The 14,241-nt window shown below is 33.8% G+C and overlaps 6 protein-coding genes across 6 annotated transcripts; 3 read left to right on the top strand and 3 right to left on the bottom strand.

The window, feature by feature from the left end:
- Positions 1-794: 794 nt before the first annotated feature.
- RO3G_00422 (uncharacterized protein) lies at positions 795-2,156 on the top strand (the record flags this gene model as incomplete). The annotated part of the gene is made up of 6 exons (XM_067655013.1): positions 795-861; positions 912-1,237; positions 1,286-1,463; positions 1,513-1,670; positions 1,715-1,838; positions 1,894-2,156. 6 exons carry the CDS (start codon positions 795-797, stop codon positions 2,154-2,156), a joined length of 1,116 nt encoding a protein of 371 aa, XP_067511114.1.
- Positions 2,157-3,571: 1,415 nt separating this feature from the next.
- Positions 3,572-3,841, bottom strand: RO3G_00421 (uncharacterized protein; the record flags this gene model as incomplete). The annotated part of the gene is made up of 1 exon (XM_067655012.1): positions 3,572-3,841. The coding sequence occupies one exon, from the start codon at positions 3,839-3,841 to the stop codon at positions 3,572-3,574; it is 270 nt and encodes an 89-aa protein (XP_067511113.1).
- A 1,278-nt stretch (positions 3,842-5,119) lies between these two features.
- On the top strand, positions 5,120-6,085 carry RO3G_00420 (uncharacterized protein; the record flags this gene model as incomplete). The annotated part of the gene is made up of 1 exon (XM_067655011.1): positions 5,120-6,085. One exon carries the CDS (start codon positions 5,120-5,122, stop codon positions 6,083-6,085), a length of 966 nt encoding a protein of 321 aa, XP_067511112.1.
- Positions 6,086-7,063: 978 nt separating this feature from the next.
- RO3G_00419 (uncharacterized protein) lies at positions 7,064-7,274 on the bottom strand (the record flags this gene model as incomplete). The annotated part of the gene is made up of 2 exons (XM_067655010.1): positions 7,064-7,068; positions 7,175-7,274. 2 exons carry the CDS (start codon positions 7,272-7,274, stop codon positions 7,064-7,066), a joined length of 105 nt encoding a protein of 34 aa, XP_067511111.1.
- A 3,623-nt stretch (positions 7,275-10,897) lies between these two features.
- RO3G_00418 (uncharacterized protein) lies at positions 10,898-11,226 on the top strand (the record flags this gene model as incomplete). The annotated part of the gene is made up of 3 exons (XM_067655009.1): positions 10,898-10,996; positions 11,108-11,141; positions 11,198-11,226. The coding sequence occupies 3 exons, from the start codon at positions 10,898-10,900 to the stop codon at positions 11,224-11,226; spliced, it is 162 nt and encodes a 53-aa protein (XP_067511110.1).
- A 371-nt stretch (positions 11,227-11,597) lies between these two features.
- Positions 11,598-14,066, bottom strand: RO3G_00417 (uncharacterized protein; the record flags this gene model as incomplete). The annotated part of the gene is made up of 1 exon (XM_067655008.1): positions 11,598-14,066. The coding sequence occupies one exon, from the start codon at positions 14,064-14,066 to the stop codon at positions 11,598-11,600; it is 2,469 nt and encodes an 822-aa protein (XP_067511109.1).
- Between the last annotated feature and the right edge of the window lie 175 nt (positions 14,067-14,241).

The raw sequence follows: 14,241 nt of genomic DNA, 5'->3' as shown, positions 1-14,241 counted from the left end.
ATTGTATGTCTAAACAAGTAGGATTATGTACGATTGTTCTTGCAAAAGTACAATGGAAAGACGTCATGTGATGTATTTGGGCCAACCCAATCACGTGATTTATGAGAACATTCGCGTATTTAGTTTACCCAACAATGGACTTCCTTTGGGGTCTCAATAAACATCAATTTGGTAATCAACACGTTCTCAACTCACAAAATAAGCTAATAATAAAGAAAAGCGTATGATTTTTGTCTTTCTCTCACTATTATTCTTCCTCGTTCTACTTTATGTCATGTCAACATCATCCTATTCTGTAGGGCTGTTTTCTACTTTAAATTGTTTATATTAAACAAATCCAATCAAAGGTTTATATCGATTTACCCCTTAATTTTTTACATGAAACAAAATGAGTTCCAGATCATACGAGATTAAATTTTATTTTGTTCAACCGATGTTGTCCGATCCATTTTTTTTTATTAATTTTTTACAACTCTGACCATTTTATTCAAATCTTGCGTTGTACACAGAGCAAGTGTTGAAACAGAGAAAGAGAGTAGTGTACGTATATGAGGTAGCATATATAAAGTAGTCATGGTAACAGTAAAACCAAAAAAAAAACATTGTATTTATCGGCGCATGTATAAAAAAAGTAACAAGATTTTCTAATAAAAAGTAGAATGATCATTGCTTTAAGAATTTTCTTTTTAAACCCTAAAATGCTCAGCCCACGCGACAATATAAAAAAAAGTTTTGAAATATTTAAACTTTTACATTTTTCTTGTTTTTAATTGATTGTTGTCTTCCTCAGTCAAATGTATAACACCAATTATTATCCTTCTCCTCACAGTGATAGTGATGATAACAAGAATATCAAACAAGGTAACCATAGTAATCATACAATAAAACATTTTATTTAATTATGCTCGTAGAATTTACAAATTACCATGACAACAAATTGATGATAAGCACTCCTTTAGATCATCATCAAGCTTACTACTTTCATGAAACACCAGAATCATCGATTAGTTCAGCATCTTCTATTAGTGATTTGGGATTATTTGATAATAACAACTATGTATTATCTCACAGACCTTCATTTGAATATCCTTCCCTTGTGCAACCATCACCTGCTTTATCTTGCTCCCCTTCACTTTCTTTGATGGAAGACACTGGACAATATAATCATTATTCTCCTTCCCTTCATTTTCCTACTGGTTGTTTGAATGATGAAATTCAATTAATTCCTTCTCTTTCTGTAAGATTCTAGTTTATCATCTATCACTCATACTAACAACATTATTAGGATGAAGACCATATGATCCTCTTGCAAAAAGACAATTATAATCCTAATCCATATTACCATACTACTCCTTCTACAAACGAGACATCATCATTAAGTGAACTATCAAAAGAACAATTAATTGAACGTGTAGTAAGATTAGAAATGGAAAAGAATTATAGAGCAGTTCCTATTCGCTCAAGTAATTAATTTATATTAAACTAACGCGTGTATACTTACTATTATCATAGAATCCAATAGTATATTAATAGCTGATCCTATTGTGACTGAAAACAAGGAAAAATTATCTCAGATGCATTCTTGTAAATGGGAATCTTGTGATGCTCAAGCTCCTACATTAGATAAACTGATGACACATATTTGTAATAGTCATATTGGAAGTGGAAAGGTAATTTGACTTGATATCAAATAACGAGACTAATACTCTAATAGGCGACTTATCATTGCGAGTGGCAAGATTGTCCTAGAAATAAAAAACCTTTTATGAAAAGACACAAGATGCACAACCATATGAGAACTCATACAGGCGAAAGGCCTTTTGTATGCACTGTGATAGGTACATTGGCAAGATTCATATTATAGAAATAGCAAAACTCATAAAAAATGCGTAGGTTGCAACAAAACATTCTCAAGACCTGATTCACTTAGTACACATATCAAAACACATTCAGATTGCCGACCTTATTTATGCTCTATGCCTGGCTGTAACAAAGCTTATTATCATTCTAGATCTCTAAGAAAACATATTAAATCAACTCATATGAAACACTCAAAAATCAACACTCCTTCATCATCGTCGTCGGCTCGGAATACAGTGACACAACCATCTGTGTACAATAACACTCATTTAGAAAATAGAATCAATAAGTCTTAGTAAGATGATCATACCTATGTGTGATATTATGAATAATTATGTTGTGTAAGCTATTTATTATACATATACTTTCCTTTCCCCTGTTTGAACATACTTTTTTTTATTTATTTTTGTTTATACATGTTGCTTTCTGGTTTGCTTTCCCTTTAAAAAATAAAAATTTTGCTTTTTAGCTTTTATAAAGATAATCGTTTCAGACAGTGTGAGAATATTGTCCCAAACATAAAACAATGGGGCCATGCAACCGAAATAGCGCGATATTCTACCCCATTATATCCCAACAAGGAAGGGGCGAACCATGTTTCACAAAAAATGTGGCAAATTCAATGGTAGATCTACATTGATAATCGCTATGAATTGAAACATACATCATTCTCGTACAAAATAAATAAATTGCTCCGTTTCACACAACCTGCATTGCTTGAATAAAATAACCCTAAAATAAAAGAGAGGTTTATTTTGAACTGGAGATAGACTCAAACAGCTCATCTGTATTATAAATATTTACATGCCCTGGTGGTGGGAAATAGGGTTGGACAGTGACATTTGAACTCTTTTTTCCCTGTAAAAAGTATTAGCCTTCATTATCACTATTATAAAGAAACCTTACAAGTCCAAACGATATGTTTGATGTGCTTGCAGATATTGCTCTTTCCATTTGATCTAAATTATTTGCTACTGCATTGTATGTATCTTTTACTCTATTTACAATATTCTATATAAATATTAGGACGTATTATATTATATCAAGTTGGTATCTTAATTACCTCTAATTGATCAATTTGATTAAAAGTATTCTGCATTTCCTCATTCTTTGCTTTTAAAACATTCAACATGTCATTATTGGTTGTGATCTCAGTTTGAACCTAAATAAGAGTTAAGGTGCTGTTCTTTATTTTATTTTTATTTTTACGTTGATTGCTGATTCTTTTGTTTCATTCATCTGTTTCATGGAATTGTCAATTTGTAAACAAAAACGATTCACCTAGTATAAACAGGCTGATATTAACTACTTTTTGTGTAAGATTCTTTTCCTTCTTCTTACAGTCGTTTTAGTCATTGAATCTACAGAAAGTCTTGTTGCTAACTCTTTAGACGTCTCATCAAGTAAAATTTCCATATTTAAAGAATAATAGAGAAAAAAAGAAAAAAAAAGAAGACAGATAATGCATCATTTTCAATTTATTTTAAAAATGCCATGATGTCTAGGTAAGACGATAGATGCTACAACGCAAGTAACCCTCTTTGCATCGGAATTTCTAACATCTGCACGTACAGTATACTTTCCCTATTGAATTGTATTATTGTAAAAGGATTTTTTTTTGGATTCTATACTTACAGAAGCTATTATGATTTAAATGAGTGACATTGAAAATAAACGTAGAACATGGGAATCATGTATTATTGTATATGTTTCACTTACGAACTTCTAGAGGTATAACAAAACTTTCTTCAAAGGTAACCACGCCATCTTCAAGAGGGCATGCTCTATTTACTAACATGATTGTTTCACAAAAATCAAGAGCTGCTTTATACAACTGAACCGAGCCATATTTGAGCGTGAGGTCAATTTTGGCACCTGGAGCAATGTTTTGAGATAAAAAGCCTTGGAAACCAACAGTAAATTGGTGTCCCTTGATGGGTGGATTAGGAGTTACATAAGCATAACCAATACTGTTATACATTGCCAAATGATCAGTTTTTTTTTGTGTTGAAAGAGAAGCTTACGTTAATTGTTCTTGCTCAGTATCTTCACATTTCGTGATTAACCCATTCGCATAACTAGGTAATGAAGCATGTCTAGTTTGATTAAAAATATCTGATGAACAATGGACCATGGTAAGAAGAGCTGTAAACAGCGATGCGAATAGAAGGAATTTCATCTTTAAAAAAAATAGAAAAGCAAGAAAAGATAGGTGAAAAAGAAAAAAGCTTACAATTATATAGCCAAATGCCAAATCATATCCTTCATTACAAATATGGCCAGAGAAAGAGAGAAAGAAAAAAAAAGGGGGGGAGAAAAGATATCTTTCGAAAACAAACTCTTTGACTAATTATGCTCTTCTTCTACCTATGCATGAATAAAGTAACCAATCCCTTTCTGTGATTTTATAACCATCCAACTTAATGTTTTAACAGGTCCACGTATAACCTTGGAGTCGTAATTTTATATTGTGCTTCTCGGCATGTCAAAGGGACACTTAAAATATGCATAATAAAATATGTAACTTGCTTTTTTTTTTTTTTTTTTTTTTTTTTTTTTTTATATTTTCGTTGGAAAATGCCTGTTGTATGCGGATAAAATAATGAGAGTGAAAATACACTTCTATACAAATTTGCCTTTTTTGACAGTGTACCTCTTAGAAAAAAAAATTTTTTTTCTAACTTTTTTCTTATGAGTGAAACAAAGGATTTTTTACTTCCAAACTATCCCATAAGGTTACCAGAAGGATATACATGCCCTGAACAGTATGTATTGGCTTTGATAGACTATATAGAAAAATACAGATGTTGGACTGAAATTCACTTTGTGGATTTCATTACACTCAATCATTGGAATCTTATAAGTGAAGATTGGCAACATGCTTTGCTGAATGAGGAAGATTTATTTGATACAATCACAAAGATTGCTTTTGGCAAATACAAAGTAAAAAAAGAGAAAAAGAAGACGAAAGAGAAAACAATAATAAAAACAATTCATCCTATTTTAGGAAAGTTGGCCTGAGTCTTTAAGAAGCTATATTAAAGAAACAAAAGAGATTGAATTACCTAGAATAAATCCTCATTCATGTAAAAAAAAGAAAATAGATGAATTACATTTATCAAATAGAAAATAACCAAGATCCTTTCCTTCCATCGTTCCTGAAACCTTGTTCTGTTTTATAGCAAAACAAATAATAAGCAGCCTTGATAAGCGTATTTTACCAGGCATGGTAGAAAAGAAGATACATGAAGTAGAAAGAATGACACCTGTCATAAAACAACTCGCAAGTGATCATCAGGTGGAATCCATCATGGACTTGGGCGCCGGTCAAGGCTATCTTTCTCGCTCTTTAGCTTACCGCTCTAACCTCAAGGTACTGGCTGTTGATTCATCCGAGGTGCAGACCTGCGGTGCAAAGCGTTTCGATGAAAGGATCATCAAGCATTTGAAAAAAAGTGATGTGTTACAATTGCATCATGTCAATGAATTTATTACGCCTGAGAATGCCTCGACAATTTTATCCAGGTGGAGCAAAACACAGAATGAGAAGTGGTTGCTTTGCGGTCTTCATACCTGTGGAGATTTAGCCAGCATGATTCTCAGGTTGTTTGCCTCGAGCGACGACATGACCTGCTTAGTCAATGTTGGTTGCTGCTATCATTTCCTAAGCGAACAAAAACCACATTGCGGCTTTCCGATGAGCGATGTAGTGAAAAAGACAAATTTAGTGATTGGACATACCTCAAGAATGCTCTCAAGCCAAGTGCCAGAACGGTGGGTAGAGAAGTCAGAGGATACATTGGTCGCCCTTGAGCATCATTTCTTTAGAGCTCTCTTGCAGTTCATCATGGTAAAGAAAGGTCTCGCTGAACCTGGTGCTGCACCCGTCATTGGTAGATTAAACAAGAAAAAGGACTTTACTTCGTTCTCGGTCTATGTTCAAGCTGCTCTTTCAAGATTAGGTCTACCAGCAGGAACAATTACAGATGAAGAAGCAAACGACTATTATAATATGTACAAAGCCAAGCAGATAGATAAGCAAATTGCGTATGTCTGGTCTCTACGAGCCATATTAGCACCTGTGCTAGAAAGTATCATACTTATTGACAGATGGCTTTATCTAAACGATGTTATTCCGGATAGTCCAACCAAGAAGGTGTGCTTATGGCCTCTATTTGATCCCATTACTTCCCCTAGAAACATGGTCATTATGGCTACTAAGTAGATCGTGTATTTTATTTTATTGTAAAAGACAAATAATAGAACTTTTTTTTTATTTACAGACAAGCTTTTATGTATGTGTGTGTATATAATCTAATGATCAATAAAAGGAGCATATTCCTGACCTTTAAAGCAACATCAATTCTTTGAAAACCAAGTAAAGGAGGATGGATCTGTATTTAGTAATTCAGTAATACCATTTTGATAACATTTAGTCTGTTCTTGGTAAGGTAAAGGCAATTTTCTGGTGGATATCAGTCTATTTTTATCTGCTCTGCAGTCTATAGTTGAAATGTGACATAATTGACTGCGATTTTTCGACAAGATATTCTGCATAGACATGGCAGAGGATTGAAATAATTGCTTTGGTGGTGGCAAATTGGGTCGATCTTCATGCTGAGATATTATACAATCTTGTGGAGATGGCAATCCACCAAAGCAGGAAACGGGAGGAAGCGATGCTTCCTGTTGGCGTTTTTCTATAATTGAGTTATGCAAAGAAGGACCCTCATCGTCGGATTCATTTAAATTTGTTCTCCGTCTTTTGTTACTATCCAAGCAAATTTAATAAATGTGAGAAAGGGTGGAGAATTACCTGTTGTGGGAAAGACGTGTACTTCTAGGCTCTTTTCTTACTCTTATGCGAACCCCTTGATCTGAAAAATGTTTAGTTAAGAAAGTTGACTCTATATCAAAAGAAATCGAATGAATTATAGTTTTTTGCTTTGCTTGTTTATTTACCTGACATGCCGGGAAAATCTAATGAAATATCAATATGAAATTGATTAGTAAAAAAATGCCTTTTAATATTTTACAACTTTTACTCTTTGGTAAATAGACTTTAAATGGATCAGAAAGTATAGAACAAAGCCTATTGACAAAGTTTCTGTAATAAAAAAAAAAGCATTGATAAATTATCTTTTTGTTTACTGAATACTTCGCCGTATTTTTCTTTACCCTTCGATTCCAAAAAGAGTAAATTTTAACCTATAAACACCTTCAAGTCGTACACTTATATCCGAGAATATGAAAAATCCACCATCTTTTTGCAAGTGAGAAACATTTACTCTTTTGTTCATATTCATCTTATTACCTCTGCCGTCCAAATCTTTTAGTTTATGAGGAGATTGTACAACAGCACCGGCTGTGGTGCTGTTACCATTGATAAAATGTAAATCGGAATCACCGCTCATGTCTGTTAATGTAGCATACAGAAAAAAAGAGAGTGAAGTTAAAAAGTCGTTACTATTGATTATATTTATTAACTGGTAGTATTTCATATGTGTACGCTTACTTTGGTGAATTATGTAAGAGCTGAACGATTGGAGGTGGATCAATGGGTCTTCTGTCTACTGTGAAGGGCGTAAGATAAAAGAAAATGTGTATGAATAAGCATACCTTTTTCTTTAAAACTGCATAGTCTTCCTTTATTGGGTTGCTGACAAACTATTAAAGAATATCTAAAAATGAGAAATAAGAGTTCCATTAAAAATGAATCATAATGTGAGTTTTTATTTCATTAGCTACCTTGAGCATGCAAAAATAAGATTTGAATTCAAAGAATCGTTTGATTTGTTCATGAAGATAATAGTAGAATTGAGAAAGAAAGAAAGAAAAATAAAAAGTTGATACGTTTTTTAGTTTTGAAAAATGCAAATAACCCCGAATCAACACAAGCAAGCTTTTTTGTTGCAATTCAGTATGCAAACTGTTCCAGGAACCGATTCGTTTAATTTTTAATATACACTTGCTATAACAGAAGATAAAAAAAGGCATGTCTTTTTGTGTAAGTATTATTCGAATAAAGTCAGTGTGTGAAACTTGTTTGAATTAGTACTTTATTTCTAGATTAAAGCTGATGTCTTGATATTTACCTCCTTAATAAGCTTATGTAATTGTCAAACAGAAGTGGCTTTACAGGGATAATATATGGTCCAATTTGGTATCTTTGAGCCATACTAAATCTCGACAGTGTTATTTGACTACAGTTTACACGCCTGAGAAGATCAAATTGATGGTTTGACAAGTTTTGACATATTTTTAGCAACTTCAATCTTTCTTAACCTACCAAAATAAAACGCAGATGCAAAGATAATTTCGTACATGCGAGTTTTTTATGTTCAGTCTAATACAGATCACATACAATATGAATCAAACCCGATGAAGATGCTCAATCACAGACTGTAGAACGCTAGCGAACACCATTATTGATACTATCTCATAAGCCATAAAACCTGTATTATAAATATCCTTCCTCTTTCTTCTATTCTCGAACGACTGCACTTCATTATAGAAAAGGCAGTGGCTATTGAAACATGTGATTCTAACGTTACGCCAGTTCTAATATAAAAAAGGCAGGTTAGTTGATAATTATAAGCACACAATTATTTGCAGCATGTATTTAATTCATAATGTATTGTAAAGACAAAAAAAAGACATAATGGGAATGGATAAAAAGTACTTTAATATACAAACAAGCATTCATAGTTAATACTTTAGGAGGCTTACAATTATAAATAGACTTTGGATGCAGCAGCTGACTGCTTAAAGGTAATCTTCTCTCACGAATTGTGCCACTTTCTCCTAAAGCTTAAGCACAATTTTTTGTCAAATTGATTAGAGTAAAACAGTATAATCTTTAGGCTTGTGCATTCATTTTAATAATAATTAAATTAATTTCACCTAATGCTAGTGAATCTTGCAACACTTTGACCAGTACGAGTTTTATTTCAATTCAAAATGAATATAGTTATTAACCATATACATGAGAAGCATCATACGTGCACCCTGAAACAGCTCATTTTAATAAAAGTACAAAATAAACACCGACACTCCATATACTGGGATTTTGCCTCTAACCGAAATTCTGGATAAAAGGAAAAAAAAAGTTTGGATTGTTGAGATTACAAGTTTTATCGTACTACTTGAAAATAAACATTCTTTTACACTTTTAGTCGTGTATAGATCCTATATTATTCAATTAGTAAATGAATTGAGGCATTTATGCTCTATGAATTCCCATTACGTTTTGTGCAACAAGACAGGTCTTAAAGATCACTTCATTTTTTGGACTTTGTATCACCATCTGAGTGAAGAGGTATTTTTTATGTACGGTTAAATAATACTTTTATTTGAAGACTTAAATGAGCTCGCGGCGTTTTAAGATATCATAAGTACTCAAGCCAGATCAAATTAAACGTAAAAGTAGCTAAAAAAATCCCTTATGGGAACAAGGACAAAGAGAAAAAACAGAACAGAGGGGAAATAAGAAGGAACTTGTGAAAAGTCATTGTATGGGAAATAGAACTTAAAAAAAAAAGAAGCTTTATGGTAAAGCAAAAGTTGAGCTCAAGCCTTTTTTACTAGGAAAAGCTTATGGAGTACAGCGGTAGCCATGATGCCTTTGTCAACGAAAAAGCGAGCAACAGCACGCTAGACAGGACCTTTGAGGCGACGAATAGTACGAATGACGCGTTGAACGAAGAGGCTAAATACAGTGCATTCCTTGTCATCTTGCTCAAAATCGTCATAGAAAGGGTCTCAAAAGTTGTTTGGATCCAGAGGATCGTCATCGTCACGTAAGGGGATCTCAATTCTTCAATTGGGAGCGGAATTCAGCCTCATAAATCGTTATGAATGAGGAGGGCAACGAGATGGCGGTTGGAATAATGAATGCTGAAGATATGACTGCTGTTGATATGTAACCGTCGAAGAAAGGGATGTAGTTGGCTAACGGGAAGACGATGTTGTATAAGGAAACAGAGGTATTTAATCCCTTAGTTAGTAAAAGGGGGCTGAAAGTGCGAGCGGTAGCCGTTTGGCTGGGAAGGAGTGTTGCACAGAGTACAAATAATTGGCCAACTTTTTTTTAACCTCAAAAATAAGATTTCCCAAGCACCCTACACAACATCACTCAAAGAACCATGCTATCGACTGTCTTACTATGCACCGACGTTTATTTATGTTCGAAACTATAAAAATTCCATTGCCATTCCTTATGAATATGCTTCCGCTACATCCTTTGATTCCTTCTGAGATAGCCATCTTCTGGCTATAGCGATAATTAATTATATGCTCAATATTACACGAACTAGATCAGATGTACCATGACAAACGAATATCTACCAAGTACCCACATTGTCAGAAGCTCGAAAGTGTAACCAAGTATAGTATAGTATTATAACAGGCTACTTTTACATGTTATAAAAGCCCTACCATGCAGCAATAGTGGTTATCGAGACATATATATGGATACGACCATGTTTATTCATAATGAACATGGTTTTTTCGGATTGAAAAGAAAACATTGTAAGGATCAGTATTTGGAGTTCTTTCAAGGCATTGTGTAGTTAGGAGCTCTTGACGGACGCGAATATAGCACTGGTATATTTCTTTGATAATGAATGTATCCCAGCACATATATTGTTAAGCTATTCAATTCACTACCCAATATGCTTCTCATAGGGCTTTCATTTGCCCTATTCATTACATACACAGTTTTACAGCAAAAGGATAGTATAACGATGTTAGCGTATTGTTATGAGAAGCATTTGTACCAGAAGAGGGAAGTGAAATATACACTACGCCCATCCTTAATCTTTTACAGAGTATTCATGTTAATAGACGATTATTGACCCTTGAATCATCTATAAAAAGAAAGAGTTAGCTTTCTATTTTATCCGATCACGACATGTTTAACCTCTTTCCATTTGATTAAAGTCTTTTTTTTTTTTTCTTATCCAATAGTTTGCCCCAAAACTTCTCATCAATTACATACTTCTATTTGCTACTTTGTTCCTTACCAAATACCATACACATGCCAAAGAGGCTCAAAACGTTTTTGTTTTCTTCTAACCGTAAGCAAATACAATCAAGCAGTCCTTTTCCTCAAAGTAGCTCATGCACTTTTGTACTTGTATGTAAATTTTTGCAAATTTTACTGTTTTTTCCTCGTCCCTCTCAGGAACCTTTGGACTGAATGCAGCATTTATGAACATTATAGTCTCCTTAACAACCAAGAAAATAGGAAGATAAGAAAAACGAATTGTCTTTCCTCAAAAGTAATTGAATAGTAAGAGACTTAATAACATGATGCATATTTCCAATCAATACATAGCTATTGATTACATGATTGAAGCTCTCTAAAAAGTAGAAAATATCGATAACATATACTTGAATAATTTTTTATACCTCGATAAAAAAAGTAGTAATGAAATAATTATTAAAACCTTTTGACATTCGTTCATTAGGATACATGAGTTCATTGTCGTTCACTTCCTTTAATAATATCTATTATTGGTAACAAGAACACCAATAATCCATTAAAAAGATGATAAACATGCTACTTTCCAGAAATTTATTCAAAACTGTGTTTATAAAATGTAAAGTATTGGAGCATTTCTTTTTATTTTTAATATAATATACATAATAGGGAAATAAAAATCACTTTTTTTGTATGTATGAGTATATACACATGTTTGGTATTTCGCAAGTGTATAATAGAGAGGGGTATAGATTTAAGAGCATGATAGACGGTATTTTGTTTTCCAATCAACTTTAGGCGGAAGCTTTTTAAGCTGATAATCCATGTCCAAAGTAACTGTTATTAAACTTTGGCTCAAATAGTTATAGTCGCTTTTGATCAAATTAATTACATCTTCAAAGTGAACAAAGTAAAGATCTTTTGCTAAAAATGTCTCTAATTCTTCTTCAACCAACAATGGCTTTAATGGACGCCATAATTTACGTTTCTGTTCAGAAGTGATAGACAGCTTGGAAAGATGTGGATACATAGTCCAAAATTCCCTTGCTGTATTAATACCAAGAAAGAGGCATACTTGAATATCAATCACATAAAAATTGCTGTTAGGTAATTGGATAGAATAAAGTAAAGAAGGTGACTTGAAGTCCTCTCTTTGCTTTATCCATGGTTCGGGTGGCGGCGTGGGAATTGGTGAATGAGGATCGACATGTCTTCTTTCTTTTATCGAACGGATATTTTTCTTATCTGGAATATGCTTTGATTTCACAGGTTCACTTTCATCTTCTTTTTCTATTTTAATCTTTGTTGAGTCTTCATCGGAGGAATGACTTTTTTCAAGGTCTGCTGCCTGAATCAATCTTCGCTTCTTTGTTGGTCGTTTTGGAACAGAGTTATGAGATTTGTTGTTAAATTCAGGTTGATGTTGGTTTTCTTCACCAAAACCTTGATGCTTATTGCTATCATCATCGTCATCATCGTCTTCTTCTATCTTTATCGTTGATTTCTTTTTTTTCTTAATCACTGGTGATGCAGCCTGTAAGACCATAATAATATCCACAAAATCATTTTCAATAGCAATATCCAAAGGCTCTACATCATTAGCATTTATGGCAAACGGGTTGGCTCCATGTTCCAGCAGTAATTCAACTACCTCACAGTGATTATTTTCTGTTGCATCGTGTAAAGGTGTATCAGAATCGGTTCCGCCTTTTGCGTTAATATCTGCACCGTGTTTTAATAGAATTTTAATGACTTCTATTCTTCCTCTTAAAGCAGCTTCATGAAGAGGAGTCCAACCAGCATGGTCCTTTTCATTAGGGTCTGCTCCTAACTCTAAAAGGGCTTGAACCTTGTCCTGATTTCCTCTAGCTGCATGCTTGTGAAGATTCGTTCGACCGCTTGTATCCTTTTTAAATGGATCAAGTGAAGTACTGTTACTCGGTTTCTTTCGATGATTACTACTACTAGCTGAAATAGTAGTAATAATATCTTCACTCTCTACAGATATCGATTTTCTTCTTCTCTTTCTTTTCATTGACGTCCTTTCTTCACAGCTTGATAGTGTCTTTTTATCACCTTCTAAATTGGCAAACACACGCATGACATGCTGAATTTTTCTTTGTTCGCGAGTCAATTGACGCTCAGGTTCATTTCTTGAAGCTGTTTTACTTGCAATCTCATCTAATGCATTACATGCCTCCTTTTCCAAGCGTACCTCATCCATACGAGCAGTCAATATTTGGCGGATAACTGGGTAAGGTGCTGAAACATCGTATGCTTTTTGATTATATTTATTTTTCATATTTACATCAACATCAGATGAATTGATTAAATAGCGTACAATATCCTCATGTCCCTGTTTGCTTGCTTGATGAAGAGGCGTATCCATATCTTCTGAGCCTAAGATGTTGACTACAGCACCTTGCTCAATGAGTACTTTTGCAATATTTAAATGACCATTTGAACAAGCAAAATGAAGTGGTGTCCACTCTTTGTTGTCTTTTGCGTTCACATTCGCGCCTTGTTCTAATAACAATTTCGTTTTTTCTATACTGTTTTCAATACATGCATGATGCAAAAGTGACCTTCCATCTTTATCACGAGCAATTAAACGATCTAATTGTTTCATCTTTGCCTTCAAAACTTTCTGGCACTCTTTGCTTTCGCATACATCAATGGGTCTTTGTTTAGATTCATTGAGCGCAAATACATCTGCTCCATGTTCGACCAAGAGGCGTACACATTCAAGTCGCGCATTTGAGCTTGCATCGTGGAGCGGAGTGTCTTGTCCAAATCCTCTTGCATTCACATCAGCTCCACATAGGATGAGATACTTCCCGGTTTCATATTGACCTTTCAGTGCAGCTTCGTGAAGTGGTGTCCAACCTGCATTATCTTTAAAATTCACATTGGCTCCGTTTTCAATTAATTCTTTTACTTTATCCAAATGTCCTTGAGATGTGGCATAAAACAGTTTTGTTCTTCCTGCTTTGTCTGTCTTGTTTGGATTTAAAATAGTTCTTTTTCTACCTTTTTTTAGTTGCTGTTGCTGCTGTGGTTCAGGTGAAGAAGAGCAGGTAATCCTTCTGGTTCTTTTTGAATCATTGCTTAACTTTTTATAAAATACTGTCTCCTCCTCTTCCTCCTCCTCTTCTTCTTCCTCCTGTCTTCCTTCTTCTTTGTTTGTTAACGACAATTTCAAATCTTTTTTAATCGTTTGCATATATAGTCTTTTTTTTTGTATGTGTGTATAAATGGATATCTCAAGCAAAAAATTGGATTATGTACAAAGTGTGTGTGTATAGTTTATGAGTATATATAATATGAAATTCTAATACATGTTAGTTCTCATATTCATTGTATGTGTTCCTGCTATTTTTCGATTACTTTACTTGGTA

Source organism: Rhizopus delemar, genomic scaffold, assembly GCF_000149305.1.
Source record: "Rhizopus delemar RA 99-880 supercont3.1 genomic scaffold, whole genome shotgun sequence".
In the NCBI taxonomy this organism is placed as follows: Eukaryota; Fungi; Mucoromycota; class Mucoromycetes; order Mucorales; family Rhizopodaceae; genus Rhizopus; species Rhizopus delemar.
Note: the sequence above shows the minus strand (reverse complement) of the source record. Positions and strands in the feature narration are given on the sequence as shown.